Raw genomic sequence first — 17,511 nt, 5'->3', positions numbered from 1 at the left:
AATGAGAGGAAACAAGCAAGACACGCGTCCGTCGTGCACAAACCTTCGGGCTCTGTGTGTTCTTTGTGATGGACTTGCTTCAGCGGGCAGCAGAAGATTTCGTGACACTTAGCACGAAAGGGGGACTCTTTTTTCTTTAATTCCGCAGATTGGATGGAATCTTGCCGTAACATAATGTATTCCTGTGTGCCAGGGGGGGCGTCATCCAGAACTGTGGTCACCACATAACAAAATGAACTCAAGTTAGAGCTTTAGGAAAGTAGGGAAACGTCTTACATCAACTCTACTCCCGGGGGAGACTATAGAAACAACAGTCCCAAGAAAAGTTTCCAAGAAAAGCATTGCATTGCATTGGGGGTTTTCTTTTGAGGGGCTTACTTTGCTAATATGAATAGTTTACTCATCTATACATACCTTGATAGCGAGTACTGAGTTGGCCAAAATGTTCACTCGGATTTTTTCCAGCCAAAGGTGAGAAAAACCCAGATGAACTTTGTGGCCATCACAATATACTGAGCATTTAAGGGTTAGATTGTCCCGGATGAGCAATAAAACATGTTAATACCAATAACCATATTGTATCTAAATAAACACTGTGGAAAGCGACATGTTTCAACTTGACATGTTTCAACTTGAGGTACAATATAAATATTTACAGGCGAAAACGGCTAATTTCCACAAAATTTTCAGTGTATTCGTTTGCATTTTCTTCCTGGGTCTGCTCCTGGTGAGGGCCTGGCTTTCATGCACTATGTACAGAGTTGGACAAAAGAATTCACTTTGTGTTTCCCAAAGAGAACTGGGGCCGTGACAAGTAACCTTCACATATTCAAAATCCCCTAACGAAGTGACCATATTCCAGTCAAGAGCAACTTTGATCAACACTGGATCAAAGACCTACCTTGAATTGTGGCACTGCAGGGCCTGATTCACTTTTGGCCTCAGATATGAGGCCCCTCTCAGATTTCTAGGCCCTTTGTGCATTTTCCTAAGGAATACTGTGATTGTCTAGTGTTCGTTCCCTGCTAAAACAAGGTGTCTGCTTTCACCTGGTCCACTGCAACATTATTTTTCCTGATAACTACCTACCAAAGAGTGTGCAAATTTGATCTGGGTCTGCAGAAACAGGGCATTGACCTCAGAATGGATTTTTTTTTTTTCACACCTTCCCAGTGAGGTCATCCCATTTTACCAGGAGTGAGTCAGTACCCCTAAAGTTATGATTAACAATGCACTGACTCATCCTACTCCCTCAAATGCATACTCTTAACATGCCTTGAGAAAGACTGGGTACCAGCTGCAAACTTCCTATGGGGAGAACAAGGCTATGATGCTTGTAAAATATCACCAGCTTATGGCTGAGATTGGATGGGATCTCGTGCTTCCACATTTGGCACAACATTCTCAGCTCACTGGCTAGGATCTTAACAGACTTTTAGAACCTTTTTTCACATTGGAATGAAAACGGCATGAAAACCAACATAACCTGGAAATTAGTATTATGAGTTGAGAACAAGTTCCTGATAGATTGGCTGTGTGTGGAATTGTTGCCTTCCTTTATAAGTCATTAAATTATGCAAGAAGGTGATGAATATTTTAGTCACTTCTCTTTCTATTTTCCTCTAGTGCTCAACAGTAGTAATCAAAAATATTATATAGACAGACCACCACAGCCTTTTCTGAAAGAGAGTTCCCTTCATCTACTAGGAATGTGATGGCAACTTCTTAGAATCTGGTTGCTGAATGCACATCTTTGGTAGCAACAGCTGCTATTCAGACCATTAGCAACCATTTCCTGCCATGAGCAGATAGTTATGATAATATATACATGTATCAAATTCTAGCATCACAGATGAAGGTAATTTCTAGTTTGACCATACAAAATATTTAAGGAAAACCTCCCAAACTTAGAACTGAAAAAAACAAACAAAAAAAAAAAACCCACCACCCATGATTATACAGAAGCTGAGAAATCCCATTTTCATGCACGGTATATAAGAAACACATTTTAAGATCAGAAGAGAATTGGAGGATTAAAAAGAAAAGAATAACTTTTGGATAATACATAGAGAGCTTATTCAGAAGTACATGATAAACACCAGTAAATTGTTTTCCATTTTCATTTTTCGATACCAAAATGACATCACAAATGGGCATCTCTGGAGATTAATGGCACAATAGCTTTTGGCTGACTCTCCAGCCATCAGCTTTACCCAGCTGGTCATTAATTCCCACAAAAAGCCTTGTACTTCCATCATTATTGTTTAATTAGATACAGCTAGTATCTGTAACATACAACAAAATTCTAGTGAAAGAGCCCCGCTGACTGATATAAGAACCAGACCCCAAATTCATCATCATGAGGAAAGCAGGAAAGTCACAAAAGTGCAACATAATTGCTTTCCACAGAATTCTCTCTCTCCTATTCTTTCTTCAAATTGAATTTAGCAAGTGAAAAAGATGCCAAGATGAGAGCATTTAAGGAGCCATCTGAGTAATGACCGCAGGCAAAGAAAATTTCCTTGGAAATTGTGAACATCTGGGAGTTAATGGCTTAGCTTTGCATCCAGGCTGTCTCTACTCAAATACCCCAAACATAAATCAATTCAGGAAAAAAACAGAAAAAAAAAATCAAATCTATCAGCATACCTTGGTGTCATTTTGACACAAGACCTAAAAATATTTTGAACTTTTTAAGCAGAAGTGGCAATCTACAGGAAACACCTCATTTCAGTCTACAAATCTTTGAATGTAAATTCATTTTGATGAAAGATTAAAACTATTGTATTAATTTATTCCTAGGACTCCTTCAGGTAGAACAGTGACTGTATGTGCAATTGACAACAGCAGGAGTGACAGGGAACTTCCCATAAGACCCCAGCACTAAGGCAGGTGGGTACCTTAATTCTACTACCTTAAAAAAAGGATGAGGAGACAATGTGTCCAAAGGGCACAAACTCTAGAAAGGGGAGAGGAGACTTGCAAAGAAGTCAGCTCATCGAAACAGGAAAAAAAGAATGGAATCTACCTTCCCCTGGCTTAATCCTAGGATTTCTGCTATTTCCCCACTTCTATTGCATTCGTTCTTACACACCATTCCAGCCTCTGAAAACCACTCTTGCCTTTGTTCAAAAACTACTTGTCCACATTTATTCAGTGATTCCTGCTCTTCTTCTCAATAATGTTATCCAATCTTGAAGGTTGCACGAAAGACTCCAGTGATTAGGCAGACAATAGATTTACACCAAACCTCTTCCATTTTCAGAGCTTCAGTATGACTCTTTCGGACAGGTAAGATGGTAAAAGTAGCTCATGGTTGATTTTTGAACTGCAGGACCCATGTATTGAGAAAGGCCATTAGCCCCATGACAGTAGCAGCCAAGGAGTAGGCCTCTGCTGGGAAATAACACCCACATAGCCAGTGCCCTTGACCTTGATCGCACAGGCCACCTACTCAGAATTCCAAAGTCCCACAAGAGTGGTAGAGAGTTGGATGAGAGAAGTGCACACATGCAAATTCACACACCCACAGACATGCAGACACTGACAGGTGGCATACTCAGACACAGGGTGACAATAAGTGACTCTACTGGTGGTATGATAGTTAAGAGCACAATTTATAGAAGACCTTGTTCCCATTATACAAGGTGTTTATTGACTAACCATTAGGTGGGCAAGCCTACATCCAGGATCGGTTTCCCAGTAACAGTCCTGGATTGGCAGTTAACCACCCTCATTCTCCTCCAGGCTTCTCAGGATTCTCAGGATCAAGGCCATGGTCACGAGTGGGGACAGTCATAGGAAGGGAAGAAAATTTATATCTAAAGCCAGTGACCTGGTCTACATTACCCATGTTCACAGAAATATAGTGTTCCCATTTCAATCATAATGCATTGATCTGTAGTAAACCATCTGTGATCAAATGAAAACGTTTGTCATGGTTGTTCAGTCGCCCTGTCATGTCTGACTCTTTGCAACCCCATGGACTGCAACATGCCAGGCCTCCCTGTCCCTCACCATCTCCCAAAGTTTGTCCAAGTTCATGTTCATTGCATCAGTGATGCCATCCAGCCATCTCATTCTCTGACACCCTCTTCTCCTTCTGCCCTCAATTGTTCCCAGCAGCAGGGACTTTTCCAATGAGTCGACTATTCGCATCAGATGACCAAGATACTGGAGCTTCTGCTTCAGCAAAACTAATTCCAGTGTAATATATGTCTTAAATGCATTTTTAATTAAAGAAGTTAACAATCATTTATTCTTTCTGTTTAGAAACTCAATTTCTTATTTTCTCATTTTACTTCATATAATATTGGCTACATAAAATACCTACCCAAGTATTTAGTAGTATCACAAACACTACACTCTTCCAAGTCATTGCAAACAGAAATTCTTTAGAGATAACTTAATGCAACCCCTTTGTCTTAAAACATAAGGAAAATAATGCTCAGGAAGGGGAATTGACAAGCCACAAAGCTATTGGAAAAGCCCAGCCTAGAAGCCAGGTAAGTTTTAGTGTGTTTACCAGAAAGTCTTAAGTAGGTTCTGGTTGCTTTTCTTTGTACAAACTGATATATTTAAACGGGATCTTTGGTATACCTTAGCTTCAAAGATTATCTCTGTCTCCAGTGAAGTTTACTGACTTTATTTAAAGACAGAAAAGCAACCAGGAACAACCTGGGAAACTATTCAGACAATGCCACAAAGGCGTCTGGCCCCTGGCCAGGCCACTGTGACTTGCAAGGTACGCTGTTTTCAAGCTGGAAGCAGTTAATAAGCCCTAGGTTATTTGATGATGCTGGGTTTTTTTTTGCTTTTCAGTGAACTCTTTGGAAAGACGACTCAACATACTTAAGTAATGATACATGATTTGAAATCAAAGCAAATCTGAGATCACCAGGGCAACAGAAATGAACACAGCCATGGGACTACCAGTCAAAGTTATTGGACATATATTAGTGACTCCAAAAAGCAAATGCTTGAAAGCATCTATGAAAGTAAAAATAAGGGAAAATACACAGATTATCAAATGTCCTCAAATAATGAAAAAGTCAGTAGAAAACAGAATAACTGGAGTGATTACTCTTCCTTGTCACTGAGCACCTGTCAAGCAGAAAAGTAAATTCAGCCACAGATGAATTAACTCAAGTCCTCCATTTTGCTTTCCAACTCACTATCTATTGAATGTGTGTGTGCCTGCTAAGTCACTTCAGTCGTGTCCGACGCTGTGTGACCCTATGGACCGTAGCCTGCCAGGCTCCTCTGTCCATGGGATTCTCCAGGCAAGAATACTGGAGTGGCTTGCCATTCCCTTCTCCAGGGGATCTTCCTGACCCAGGGTTCAAACCTGAGTCTCTTAGGTCTCCTGCACTGGCAGGCAGGTTCTTTACCACTAGCACCACCTGGGAAGCTCCATCTATTGAATACTTACATAAGCTTTACTGCCACACTGGATACTATCAATGGCAAGTTTAAACGTCAATGAATTCTCTATTTCCATCTGTGCTCAAGCGCAGTCATGTCCGACTCTTTGTGTTCCTTTGGACTGTGGCCCGCCTAGCTCTTCTGTTCATGGAATTTTCCAGGCAAGAACACTGGAGTGGGTTGTGATTTCCGCCTTCAGGGGATCTTCCCAATCGAGGGACTGAACCTGCATCTCCTATGTCTCCTGCAAACAGGTGGATTCTTTGCCCGCTAAGCCACTGGGGAAGTCAATGAGTTATTCAGATAATTCACTGAATTGCTTTAATCAATACTAATGGTCCTTTTGTATGGCCAAAATAGAAACAACTTAAAATATTTCTAGACATTTGTTACTTTCCCTTTGCAATCTTCCCCAACTTCATGCAACCTCCAAGCACTATCCAGTTTTCCTTCAATTTTGTTTCTTCAGGCTGTTTTGCTGCTTTCATGGGAGGAAAAAATTCAAACTCACTATCATGGTGGCCACCCACCTCCAAAATTCTATCACACTTCTATCTTCTTCCACACACTAGCTTTACATAGTATCTAAAATATGCCTGAAGACCTTGTATTGTACCTGCTGTTCAGTATGACACCCCATTGGCTCTACTCAAATGCCACCTCTTCTGAGATATTTTTAGCCATGTTAAACAGGTTTGCAATCATCACAATCTGTAATTATGTAGGTATTTATGTATATGCCTCTCCTCTGACTCTTCCCACATGAATATAGGCTATCTGAGCCAGAAACACTATTTGTCTCATTTGTCATTCTATAGGTGGAGTCAATTGTAAAACACACTCAAAGAATTCTTATGAATCAAATGAAAGATACCCACCTTCACCCAGCCTTACTTCAAAGCAAAGGTAAATAGCTCATTCTGACTCTTCATGAGTTGGTTAGAAAGCATCTCTGACTCAATGGATGTGAATTTGAGCAAACTCCAAGAGATAGTGGAGGACAGAGTAGCCTGGCATGCTACAGTCCTTCGGGTCACAAAGAGTCGAATATGATTCAGGGACTCAACAACAACAACAACAACAACAACAACAACAACAACAACTCTTTATGTCCATATAACACTTCAAGAAATTTATCCTGTCATTTGTTGAGATAGCTTTTAGACATTATCATAAGCTTTTAGTGAGAAGTGAGATTGATAATTATTTTCATAGATGTGTCTTTCCTCTACAACTTGAATGGGAGCTCCTAGAAGACCAGAACCATGTCTCTTTTGGTATCATCTTTGCTTTCCTAATGGCCCACCTACAATGTTTTGTGCATGGTAACTTTGCATGCACAAACTGAGTCCCTTCTAGAGAGAGTCCCACCTACCTTGAAGGTGTGTGCTAAGAAGAAAGGATCAGAAATGGAAAGAGTTCAGCACATTGCATGGTACCTGGAAGGCACCAGAGTGGCTGCAATGGAAGAAAGACCATACATGACAGAGATGGAGCCCATTGAGCACTGTACCAGGATCCCCACCCTTGAGACACACAGCTAAATTCCTGGGTGACCTTTGGAATGGCACATCACTTCTCTGAGTCTCAGTTTTCTCATTTCAAAAGTAAGTGACGTGGGGACTTCCCTGGTAGTCCAGTGGTTGGGATTCCAAATTTCTACTTCAGGGGATGTGGGTTCTATCTGTGCAAGATCCCACATGCCAAGGAGTGTGTAAAAATTAAAAAAAAACAAAAACAATAATAAGTGATGTGGACCAGGCCAGGCTTTCTCAACATTAGCACTTTGACATCTGGGGCTGGATAATTCCTTCTAAGAGGCTATTCTATGCACTGCAGGATGCATAATAGCATCCCTGACCTCTACCTTGTAGATGCCAGTAGCATTCCAGCCCAATTTGTGAACACGAAAAAAGGTCTCCAGATACTGTCAAATCCCCCTTTACCAGTGGGATGAGGGCAAAATCATCTCAGTTGAGAATCACTGGCCTGATGATTCTCCCACCCCCATGCCCAGCCTGGAAGTCTCTTTCTGACCCTCAGAGATGCTTAGCATCCAGCAAGGACTCAGATTTCTACTCAGGGGAGTTTGGTTCAGACCAAATAGTGAGGAAGATGTGCTAGTGAGCACACCAGTCATCCAGGTAAACAAAGCCCTGGACAAGATGGAAACCACTACAGCTGCACACCAGTGAAGTACTTACTCAGCTCATGGCAAAGGCCTTCTCTAGTGAGGATGCCACTGGGCAGCATCGATGGCATTGCACAACGTTAGGGGAGTGTGTCCAGGCACGTGCTGAGAATACATAATAGATGGGGCACAGCCTACCAAAGACCCAGCTCAAATGGGGACAAGAAGCAAGAGGAGGTGGGCAACTCTCTGAGGCTTTATCTAAGGAGCTTTCCTGAAGGTCAGCCTTCTCATCATCAAAGGACCCACATCACCAGGGAATATGGGTTTCCAAGGTGGTGCAGTGTAAAACAATCAGCCTGCAATGCAGGAGACCTGGGTTTGATTCCTGGGTCGGGAAGATTCCCCTGGAGAAGGGAACGGCTACCCATTCCAGTATTCTTGCCTGGAAAATATCATGGGCAGAGGAGCCTGGCAGGCTAAAGTTCATGGGATTGCAAAGAGTCGGACATGACTGAGCACATGCACACATGCACACAACATCAGGGAGCCCTTCCCTCAAGACAGAAATGAGTCCTTCATGCAGAAAAGTGGCAGCTCCCTCTAGGAGAACAGATTGTGTGCAGAGGTTCTGTGCACAGCTGGAATGGCACGGGTTTTGTCCCCACCACCATTTAAAGCATGTTAGAAAGAAATGCTTAGACATACACTGGACCTGAGAACACTGGGTGTTGTTAATTCACCTCAATATACTGTCTGCAGGGCTGGCACCTGCCCACTACTTGCAAGTTTTCTAGCCTGATGTCATTGCAGTCCTCTCCCCCATGCATCTGTTCAAGTCCAAGTCAAACTGAAGTATCCATCCTAGTCTCCTGGAAGGTTTTTTAAGACACAGGTTGCTGGGCACCTTCACCAAGAGTTTGTGATGGAGTTGGTCTGGGGTGGGCATGAACAAGTTCCCAAGTGCTGGCTGATGCTGCTCAAGGATTACATGGGGGCAGGGGGGATGACTGCCTAGGTGTTTGTTTTACCTGCTCCAGCTACCTCTGCTGTGTGCATCCTCCTCCACCTGGAACAAACATAGTCTACACCATTGGTTCTCAGCTAGGGTTGAGCACTAGTGTCATGTGCGGAACTTTTAAAAACTGAAGTTCTCATGGTACCACCCCAGATCAATTACACTGGACTCTCCAGCCTGTGGCTGGAGTGCTGGTGGGTTTCCAAACTCCGCTGGTGATTCAACTGCACAACTGGAGTTAAGAATGACTGTTGTAAGCCTTTTCTTGCTTTCTCCAGTGAAAATTCCTCTCTCTCTCTTGGAGCAGGGGCGGGGGGTGGGGGGGATGGGCGGCTCTGGCCTCTGATTATCTTGCTACACTTGACCCTTGAACAAGGCACAGGGTTAGGGATTGTCAAGCTTCCTTACAGTTGACAATCCACATATAACTTATACTGGTCCCTCCCTATCTGCAGTTCCTACATTGGCAAGGTTCCACATCTGTGGATTCATTCAACCACGGCTCATGCAGTCCTGTAGTAGGAACTACTGAAAAAAACTCATGCATGTAAGTGGACCCTGGTACTTCAAACCCACGTTGTTCACGAATGAACTGTATTTCCACTTCTTTGCACACCTCAGGCCAGAGTGGCCATGTCCTCTTGGGTACTGGTACTGTTCACTTTGTAAAACTCTACAGCAGCTCCTGTCTCCCCACAGCCAGTCTGTTGTACTCTGAACAGCCATGGCGGTTGGTGCATAACTCTACCACAGCATTAACCCACGGTACCCTAGGTTCTTCTTGTCTTTCAACATGACAATCTCCTCACTAGCCAGTTTCGTTGAAGGGGATCAAAGCAAGCTCTCTGCTTATTAGAACCCCTCAAGGTCAATGTCTTGGGCTGGTGATAGCAGGTGTTTTGGCCTTGAAGCCAGTTGGTGATGCTGCATGTCACAACTCTGGATTCATGCTGATCAGCTCTGCACATAGACTCCTCACCCTCAGGGTCTGCACAGAGTCACTGCAAACTTTCCATGTGATGCAATTTGAACCACAGTGCAGCACTAGCTCATGGTCAGGAAACAAAATGGTACCAAGGATTCATTGGGAACCTTGTTGGTGACCAGTCCAGTAAATACACTAGTCTTTCTTTTATGACATCACAAAAGGGGGGTTGGAATACATTTTCCATAAATTGCATCCTTGAGCCCTGCAATTTAGGGGCTCTCCACCCTAGCTACAAAATCAGAACCACTTCAGGGATCTTTTATAACACACCCATGCCTGGGCCCCACCTCCAGAATGTCTCTTTAATTGGTCCTGGAGCAGGGTAGGGACCTTGGCAGTCAAGCTCCCCAGGTAGTTCTCAGGTGCAGTTAGGATGGTGAACCAATGTGCCTAACCAAAGGAGCAAGAGAAAAATTGAAGCTGCAAATGTGAGCACAATTAACTGCAAAGATGTCTTCCTGAACAAAAAAGGAAGTGCTCTAGAAGATACTGGGAATTTCGAGTTCTAAGCCCCTTAATGATTGGATAAATAAATATAGAACACAATAAATTCCAATAAATATGGAATACAAATGGCTCACTCAAGGAGAAAGCCTTAGGGAATGAAGAAGAATGTACTGGCAAAGGCCTCACAATCCACTGGTACTGGTTCAAATTCCAGTTCAAACCCCAACTCCGTTTTCCCCTTTGCCAGTATTTCCCCCTTGGCAACTGCAAGTCTGTTTGGGATTCAGTTCAGTCGCTCAGTTGCGTCCAACTCTTAGCGACCTCATGGACTGTAGCAGGCCAGGCTTCCCTCTCCATCACCAATTCCCAGAGCTTGCTCAAACTCATGTCCATCGATTCGGTTATGCCATCCAACCATCTCATCCTCTGTCATCCCCTTCTCCTCCTGCCTTCAATCTTTCCCAGCATCAAGGTCTTTTCCAGTTAGTCAGCAGATATAAACTGGGATTAGCAGGTGTAAACTATTATACTGGGGTAGCCAAAAAGCTTAGTCGGGTTTTTGTATCATCCCAAATGAAGGTTTTGGCTAATCCAATATATAGGATGGAGAAAAAAGATTCTACTGTATAGCACAGGGAACTATATTCAATATCCTGGAATAAACCATAATGGAAAAGAATGTGAAAAAGAGTATATATATTCAGATATATATATCTGAATTACTTTGCTGTACAGCAGAAATTAACACATTGTAAATCAACTAGACTTCAATTTTAAAAAATAAAAAAAATTTAAATTCCAGTTCTGAGACCAGAAGTGGTCTCAACAGTGTGTTCAGCAAGTTCTGTCTCCTCGGAATCCAACAAACAGGTTGATTGCTATTTGGAAGTGAGGATCCTGGACCAGCATCATGGGTAATACCTGGAAGCTTGTTAGACATGTAGTCCCTCATCCCTGCCAAGTCTAGTCCAATAGAGTCAGAATCTGTATTTTCATAAGATTCTAAGGGAACTGCAATGCATACTAAAGATTGAGATGCACCTAGAACAGAGGCTGGCAGATAGTCATGGAGTCTGCCCTCAGGATTAGTTCACTCCCTTGTCCCTTGAGTCCAAACAACTATTTGGGCTTCAATTTTATGTATATTCCTGGAAACCCAACCAAGGGTAGAGGAAAAAGCAGAGGACTTGAGAGACCTCTGCCTCCTACTACATAACCAAGCATCAATTTCCTACCTTTTATACATGACCCAACCATATCAACATAGAACTCCTAACAAGGTTGTTTTAAAAAGTAAAAGAAATGCTTAGGTGGAACTGCCCAGCACAATGCCTTGCCCTTGATAGGTACTCCATATGTATTAAGTACTCCCCGAACATTAACTGAGGCTGAAACCAATTTAACGTGAAAGTGTCTTTCCCAAGGGAAAAAAAAAAAAAAACAAAAAACAACAGCCATCTACTTTCTAGCTGGACAGACAAAGCTTTCACATGACCCTCATGTTAATTTTATAACCAAAGTAGGGAGAATGACTCATAGGAAAAAAAAGATGTTATACTGCTCACAGAGTAAGAAAATGAATGACAAATGGTTATCTCTTCCAGACTGTCAAGTGGAATTTCTTGAATATGTTTCATTATGACTGGGTTCATTGAAAAATTTTATTTGCTTTCACTTTTTTTGTTTTCTGACACAGCACGCATCTGGTCATGATGTCCTAGGGACTGAAACAATTAGGCAGTCTTTAAAGATTACTTATAGATTGATTCTAGGTGTGGCTTTTCCACCAAATTTTACCTCTTCCTCCATGAATAATGATGGAGGTCACTGGCACCATTTAATAAGGAGTCTTTCTCTTCAGACACAGTAAACTAAGGGGACTGCCCACAGCATGCTGTCCCAGCCAGCTCTGCCCAGTATGTGTGAGTGTGTGTCTATGTATGTGTCTGAAGCTAGAGACATGCCTTTATTTTTAATAACTATTAGTACAAGAGCTCCGGGTAGGCTCACAAAATGATGTCATAGTTACTCACAGAAACTTTGTCTCCTGATATTTTCTTAGACTTTGCTCTTAAGACCTTTCTTTGGTAACATCATAGGCTACATTGCTAAAGAACCTATCAATTTTTTCTGTTTTTTAGAGCATTAAATCTCAGAGGAATGAGGTTTCCTCCCCTACATACTAGAAAGTGTACTCTCAAGCATTACACCCGTCTTACTAGCAAATGCGTTCATGGTCACTATACTTCTTCACATGGCATGCTAGAGGATGCCTGCACTATGCATGAGTGCTATTTCCTTCATACTTTTCTCCCCTGTTTTGAAAGCTAAGCTTTGATTCAAATCTCATGATTGCCCCAAGTCTTCTGAGATGTCTCAAGAACCCCACCTCACAGGCTCTGCTAACAGCCAGAAATTCCTCAGCGCTGGTGATAATGACTGGAAAATTATACTGTAAAAATATGATCAAGTGCTGTCAACCTCCCTCTACCTCTCCATATCCCCCCAAAAGGTAAGCAGCAAACTCATTTTACTTAACTAGTTATAAAATATCAGGTTCTCCAAGAAGTTCATTCGCATTTTCCGTAACAGCGTAAGAAAACCTGAATGATCTTTTTGACCCACCCATTACAATCTTTTCAAGCAATCAGAGTTCTCTTCCTCTTCCTGCCACTGTCCTATGGGCCATATGTGCTTCTGTCACTTACTGATGTCTCCTTCCAACCCCAGCAACACTGAAGAAAATTCACTCAAGTACATTAGCAGCTCATCTTGACTGACCCTTGGGCAGGAACCATGAAGCAAAAATCAAGGTATGGGCTGATCTATAAAAAGCATTTCTCAAAAACTATAAACTAGGCCTATGTCATTATGGCTTTGTGCTCCCTGGCATTCTGTGAAGTGTGGCTGTACCAGTTGATTGAGAAGTACTAAAGGGGGAAAGAAGGCCCTGAAAAGACATCAGAAAAGGTTCTTTCAATTAATCAAGATGTGAGTCATCTCAAGTCTTATCTCATTTAAACTATGCACTGGTTAAATCCTTCCATTTCCAGTTAGTCACAAGCTGCACTCAAGCTCATCAAAACACAGCTCAAAAAATGATGCAAATGAACTTATTTACAAAACAGAACAGACTCACAGAATTACAGGACAAGTTTATGGTTACTAGAGCAGAAGAGTGGGGAGAGGGATAGACTGGGAGCTTAGGATTGACATGTACACACTGGTATATTTTAAATAGATAGTCATCAAGGACCTACTGTATAGCACAAGGAACTCTGCTCAATACTTTGGAATAACATAAAAGAAACTTTAAAAGAATAGATATATGTATATGTATGCTGCTGCTGCTAAGTCGCTTCAGTTGTGTCCGACTCTGTGAGACCCCAGAGACGGCAGCCCACCAGGCTCCCCCATCCCTGGGATGCTCCAGGCAAGAACACTGGAGTGGGTTGCCATTGCCTTCTCCAATGCATGAAAGTGAAGTCACTCAGTCGTGTCTGACTCTTAGCAACCTCATGGACTGCAGCCTACCAGCCTCCTCCGTCCATGGGATTTTCCAGGCAAGAGTAGTGGAGTGGGGTGTATACACACACACACACACACACACACACACACACACACACACACATATATATATGAATCAGGCTTCCCTGGTGAATCAGATGGTAAAGAATCTGCCTGCAACATGGGAGACTCCAGTTCGATCCTTGGGTTGGGAATATGCCCTGGAGAAGAGAATGGCTATCCACTCCAGTATTTTTACCTGGGAAATTCCATGGACAGAGGAGCCCAGCAGGTACAGTCCATGGGTCACAAAGAGTCGGATGACTGACTGACAACAACAACACAAGTGAATCACTGCGCTGTACACCTAAAGCTAACACAACATTGTTAATCAACAAAATTCCATTATAATTTTTTTTTAATGACAGCTCAATTTGGCTGCAACATCAAATTCATCAATTTACAAGCTCAAATCGTTTTTTAAAACCTCCAGGAAATGCAGTCTTCACCTATATCCTGTGGAAGAATTCCTTGCCCTTACATAATTAAAAGAGGGACATTTTTTAGCCAATGGAGAGCTTCAGAACAAAATTCCCAAATCCAGTGGCAGAAATCCAGAAGAGAATTCTCAAACAGAAATATTTCAGTAACATGAGTGCTTTTCTCTGCACTCAGGTCCGCCATAGTTTCTGACTCGCCGTTAAACAAACCGAGCTGCTGTTTCTTCTCAGGAGGGCTGTCCCTGTGTGGATGACAGAAGGAAGAATATAGTGTGCCAGGTTAGAACCCACTCTAAATTTGTTTATGAGAAATTGCAAAGCAAATGGTATTTGAGTTTGTTTACTCTTGGCAGCATTTCTGTTTAAGAAAGAGGCATTATGACTGAAAAGCTTCGAGCCATCAAATGTCCTTAAAATAGCATTTAATGATTTAGGTGTAAATGAATCATAAACACTTAAATTAAACTTCCCCCTCATTCCCTACAAACCCAGCTGGTTAAGTGAGGTTTTAGCCAAAGAGCATTCTTTAATCCTATTTTCTCTTAATCTTATTAAAGGTAAGGTCTTCTGAGTTGGGCTCAAGGCTAGATTTAGTGCTCCCATTTAAGACACTGGGAATATTCACTTTTTTTTTTTCCAGTTCTTACAAAATTTCAAACTTGCACTTTTCTTTCTTTTGTCATTGAAGTATAGTCGATTTATAATGTGTTACTTTCTGCTGGAGAACAAAGAGTCATTCTTTTGATATTCTTTTGCATTATGGTTTATCATAGGATGTTGAATATAGCTGCCTGTGCTATACAGTAGAACCTTCTTGTTTGCCCATTCGATACTCACATTATATTTTTAAAAGGAGTAAACTGGAGTGTTTTGTGTATAAATGCACTTTTATACATTTTCAATATCTGTAACAACCTCATAAGGCAGGTGACATTACTGTCCCCCAGTTGGCACACAGGAACCTAAATGAATGTCAGAGAGATAACCGAGAGGAACCCAGAAGCAAGATGAGAGCTGGGATTCAAACCCAGGACCTCATGTCTCCAGGGCCTATACTCTTACTCCCTGTGTCATACTGTATACTCAATTATATATCTATGGTAGGCAGAATGATGGCCCCTGAAAGATGCCCACATCCTAGTCCCTGGAACCTGGGAATATGTTACTTGAAGATTGCAGATGTAGTTAAGGTTGCTCATAAACTGTCATTTAGAAGGATTATCCAGGTGGGTCCAATGTAATTTCTATGTACTCTTGAAATCAAAAGGGAGATGATTTGGTCACAGAGATGAAAAGGAAGAAGACACGGGTCAGATTAAAAGTGTGAAAAGACTCAACAGGCTGTTGCTGGCTTTCAAAAGTGGCCTCAAGCCAGGGAATATACATAGCTTCTGGCAGCTGGGGACGGCCTTCAGTTGATAGCTAGCAAGAAGATGGGCATCTCCATCCTACCAGGAACTGCATCCTGCTAAAAACCAACATGAAAAGGGAATGGATCTTTTTCTAGAGCTTCCAGGAAGAAATGCACCCAAAGAAAGCCAAGACTTGCTTCTGACCTTCAGAACAGCAAGATTAATAAATTTGCAGTGATTAAGCCACCCAGATTGTGGTATATTGTTAGGCCAGCAGAAAACTAATAAAATATTCAATGTTTAAATGCTGAAAACCTAACTAGGTTCTATATCCCATAAGCTTTCTAAAGGTATTTTAATAACAGTAATCAAATATCAATATGTGGAACTGACATACCTTCATTATCTTCAGCCAGAGAAGAAAACACGCACAAAGCGGTTTCCTTTGGCCTTTTGCTTTTCCATTGCCTTCCATAATACTACCTTTCATATTCTTTCAACAAATATTTATTGCTACTGCTAAGTCGCTTTAGTCGTGTCCAACCCTTAGCGACCCCATGGACTGCAGCCTACCAGGCTCCTCCGTCCATGGGATTTTCCAGGCGAAAGTACTGGAATGGGTTGCCACTGCCTTCTATTTATTGAGAAACTACCATATGCCAGGCACCATTCAATGTATACAGTACACAGCAGAAAGGAAAAAAAATGTAGAGAAAAACCCTTGCTCTCATGGAGTTTACACCTCTGGAGTGGAGCTGAGGGGTAAACAGAGAGTAAAGAAATCAGGAAGATGAGACTTCCAAGGGTCTCTGAGGCACTCACAGGAAGAGATGTGCTTGAAATCTTCAGAAGACTCACATAGTTGAGAAATAAACACTGACAAGTTAACCTCCTGACACATCAGTGAACTGTCCTTTAGAGCAATCCAGGGTGAAAACAGAGCAGAGGACTGAATGAAATGCCATAGAGAGACCCAGAAGTGTGCCCAGTAAAGGGATCAAAATCACAGATCCTGAGAGAAGAAGTAGGACTTGCTGTTCTGGGTCTTTTTTTTTTTTTTCCTTTTAAAGAAAATGAAGATGGACAAAAAATGTGGTTGGAAATGAGAGACTGAAGGGGAGAGTGGGAGGAGGTGAGTTCAGAAAAGTAAATGGAAATCCACTCATTAGGCCATTGTAGTATCTCTGGCTTCAATTCTGAGTGGCAGGGAGCCATTGGGTGGAGTCAGGCAGAAGAGTGATCAGACCTGGCTTATGTGAGCCAAAGCTCATTCTTGTTGCTATGTAGAGAACAGACTTCAGGAGTGAAGAAGAGAGACTGGTTAGGAGGTTACTGCTATGATCCACGCAAAGGTTGAGAGCAGTTAGGACTTTGTGGTGTAGGCATGAAGAAGTGGTTGTATTCTGGGTACATACTCTAGGAATACAAACTTTTATGAACAGAAGTTATGTCTAACAGCTAACACTATGCAGCCGCAAATGACGCTGCTTCATACAGATACCCTTTGAAAATGGTAATTCTGTGGAATATACACTTCCCAAAGGGAAAATATTGTGAATGAGCTAACTCTATTCTCTCGGCATAGGAGAGACCTCTCCTCACACTGAACCCTCTTCTGCATGACTTCATTGTACTAAATGCGCCTGTGTAGACTGGGATCCGGAGAAGGCAATGGCACCCCACTCCAGTACTCTTGCCTGGGAAGTCCCATGGACAGAGGATCCTGGTAGGCTGCAGTCCATGGGGTCGCAAAGAGTCGAACGTGACTGAGCGACTTCACTTTCACTTTTCACTTTCATGCATTGGAGAAGGAAATGGCAACCCACTCCAGCGTTCTTGCCTGGAGAATCCCAGGGACGGGGGAGCCTTGTGGGCTGCTGTCTCTGGGATCGCACAGAGTCGGACACGACTGAAGCGACTTAGCAGCAGCAGCAGCAGCAGCAGCAGCAGCAGCAGCAGCAGCAGACTGGGATCCAATAGGTACCTAGCAAACATTCACACAGCAGGACAGTATTAATGACAGTGATGGATATGAGAATGGACAGTTTGCAAAACAACATTCTCGACAAATTGATTCTCTTGAGCCTTGACACCATGCTTCTCTCTCTTCTCTCAATGTATTTTCTCTGTCAGTATATCAAAGA

General features: G+C 42.3%; 1 protein-coding gene across 6 annotated transcripts in view; it reads right to left on the bottom strand.

Annotated features, from left to right (window-relative positions):
- FGF13 (fibroblast growth factor 13) overlaps positions 1-17,511 on the bottom strand; it is a 581,564-nt gene that overhangs the window by 214,469 nt on the left and 349,584 nt on the right. For 3 of the 6 annotated variants that reach the window (XM_070290654.1, XM_070290656.1, XM_070290655.1), the window contains exon 3: positions 44-211. The exons of the other annotated variants lie outside the window; for them this stretch is intronic. In XM_070290654.1, coding sequence (XP_070146755.1) covers positions 44-211 — 168 coding nt within the window. The remainder of the gene's footprint in view (positions 1-43; positions 212-17,511) is intronic. 6 annotated transcript variants of the gene reach the window in all.

This window comes from Ovis canadensis, chromosome X, assembly GCF_042477335.2.
Source record: "Ovis canadensis isolate MfBH-ARS-UI-01 breed Bighorn chromosome X, ARS-UI_OviCan_v2, whole genome shotgun sequence".
Classification (NCBI taxonomy): Eukaryota; Metazoa; Chordata; class Mammalia; order Artiodactyla; family Bovidae; genus Ovis; species Ovis canadensis.
This window is presented reverse-complemented; position numbering and strand designations above follow the sequence as displayed.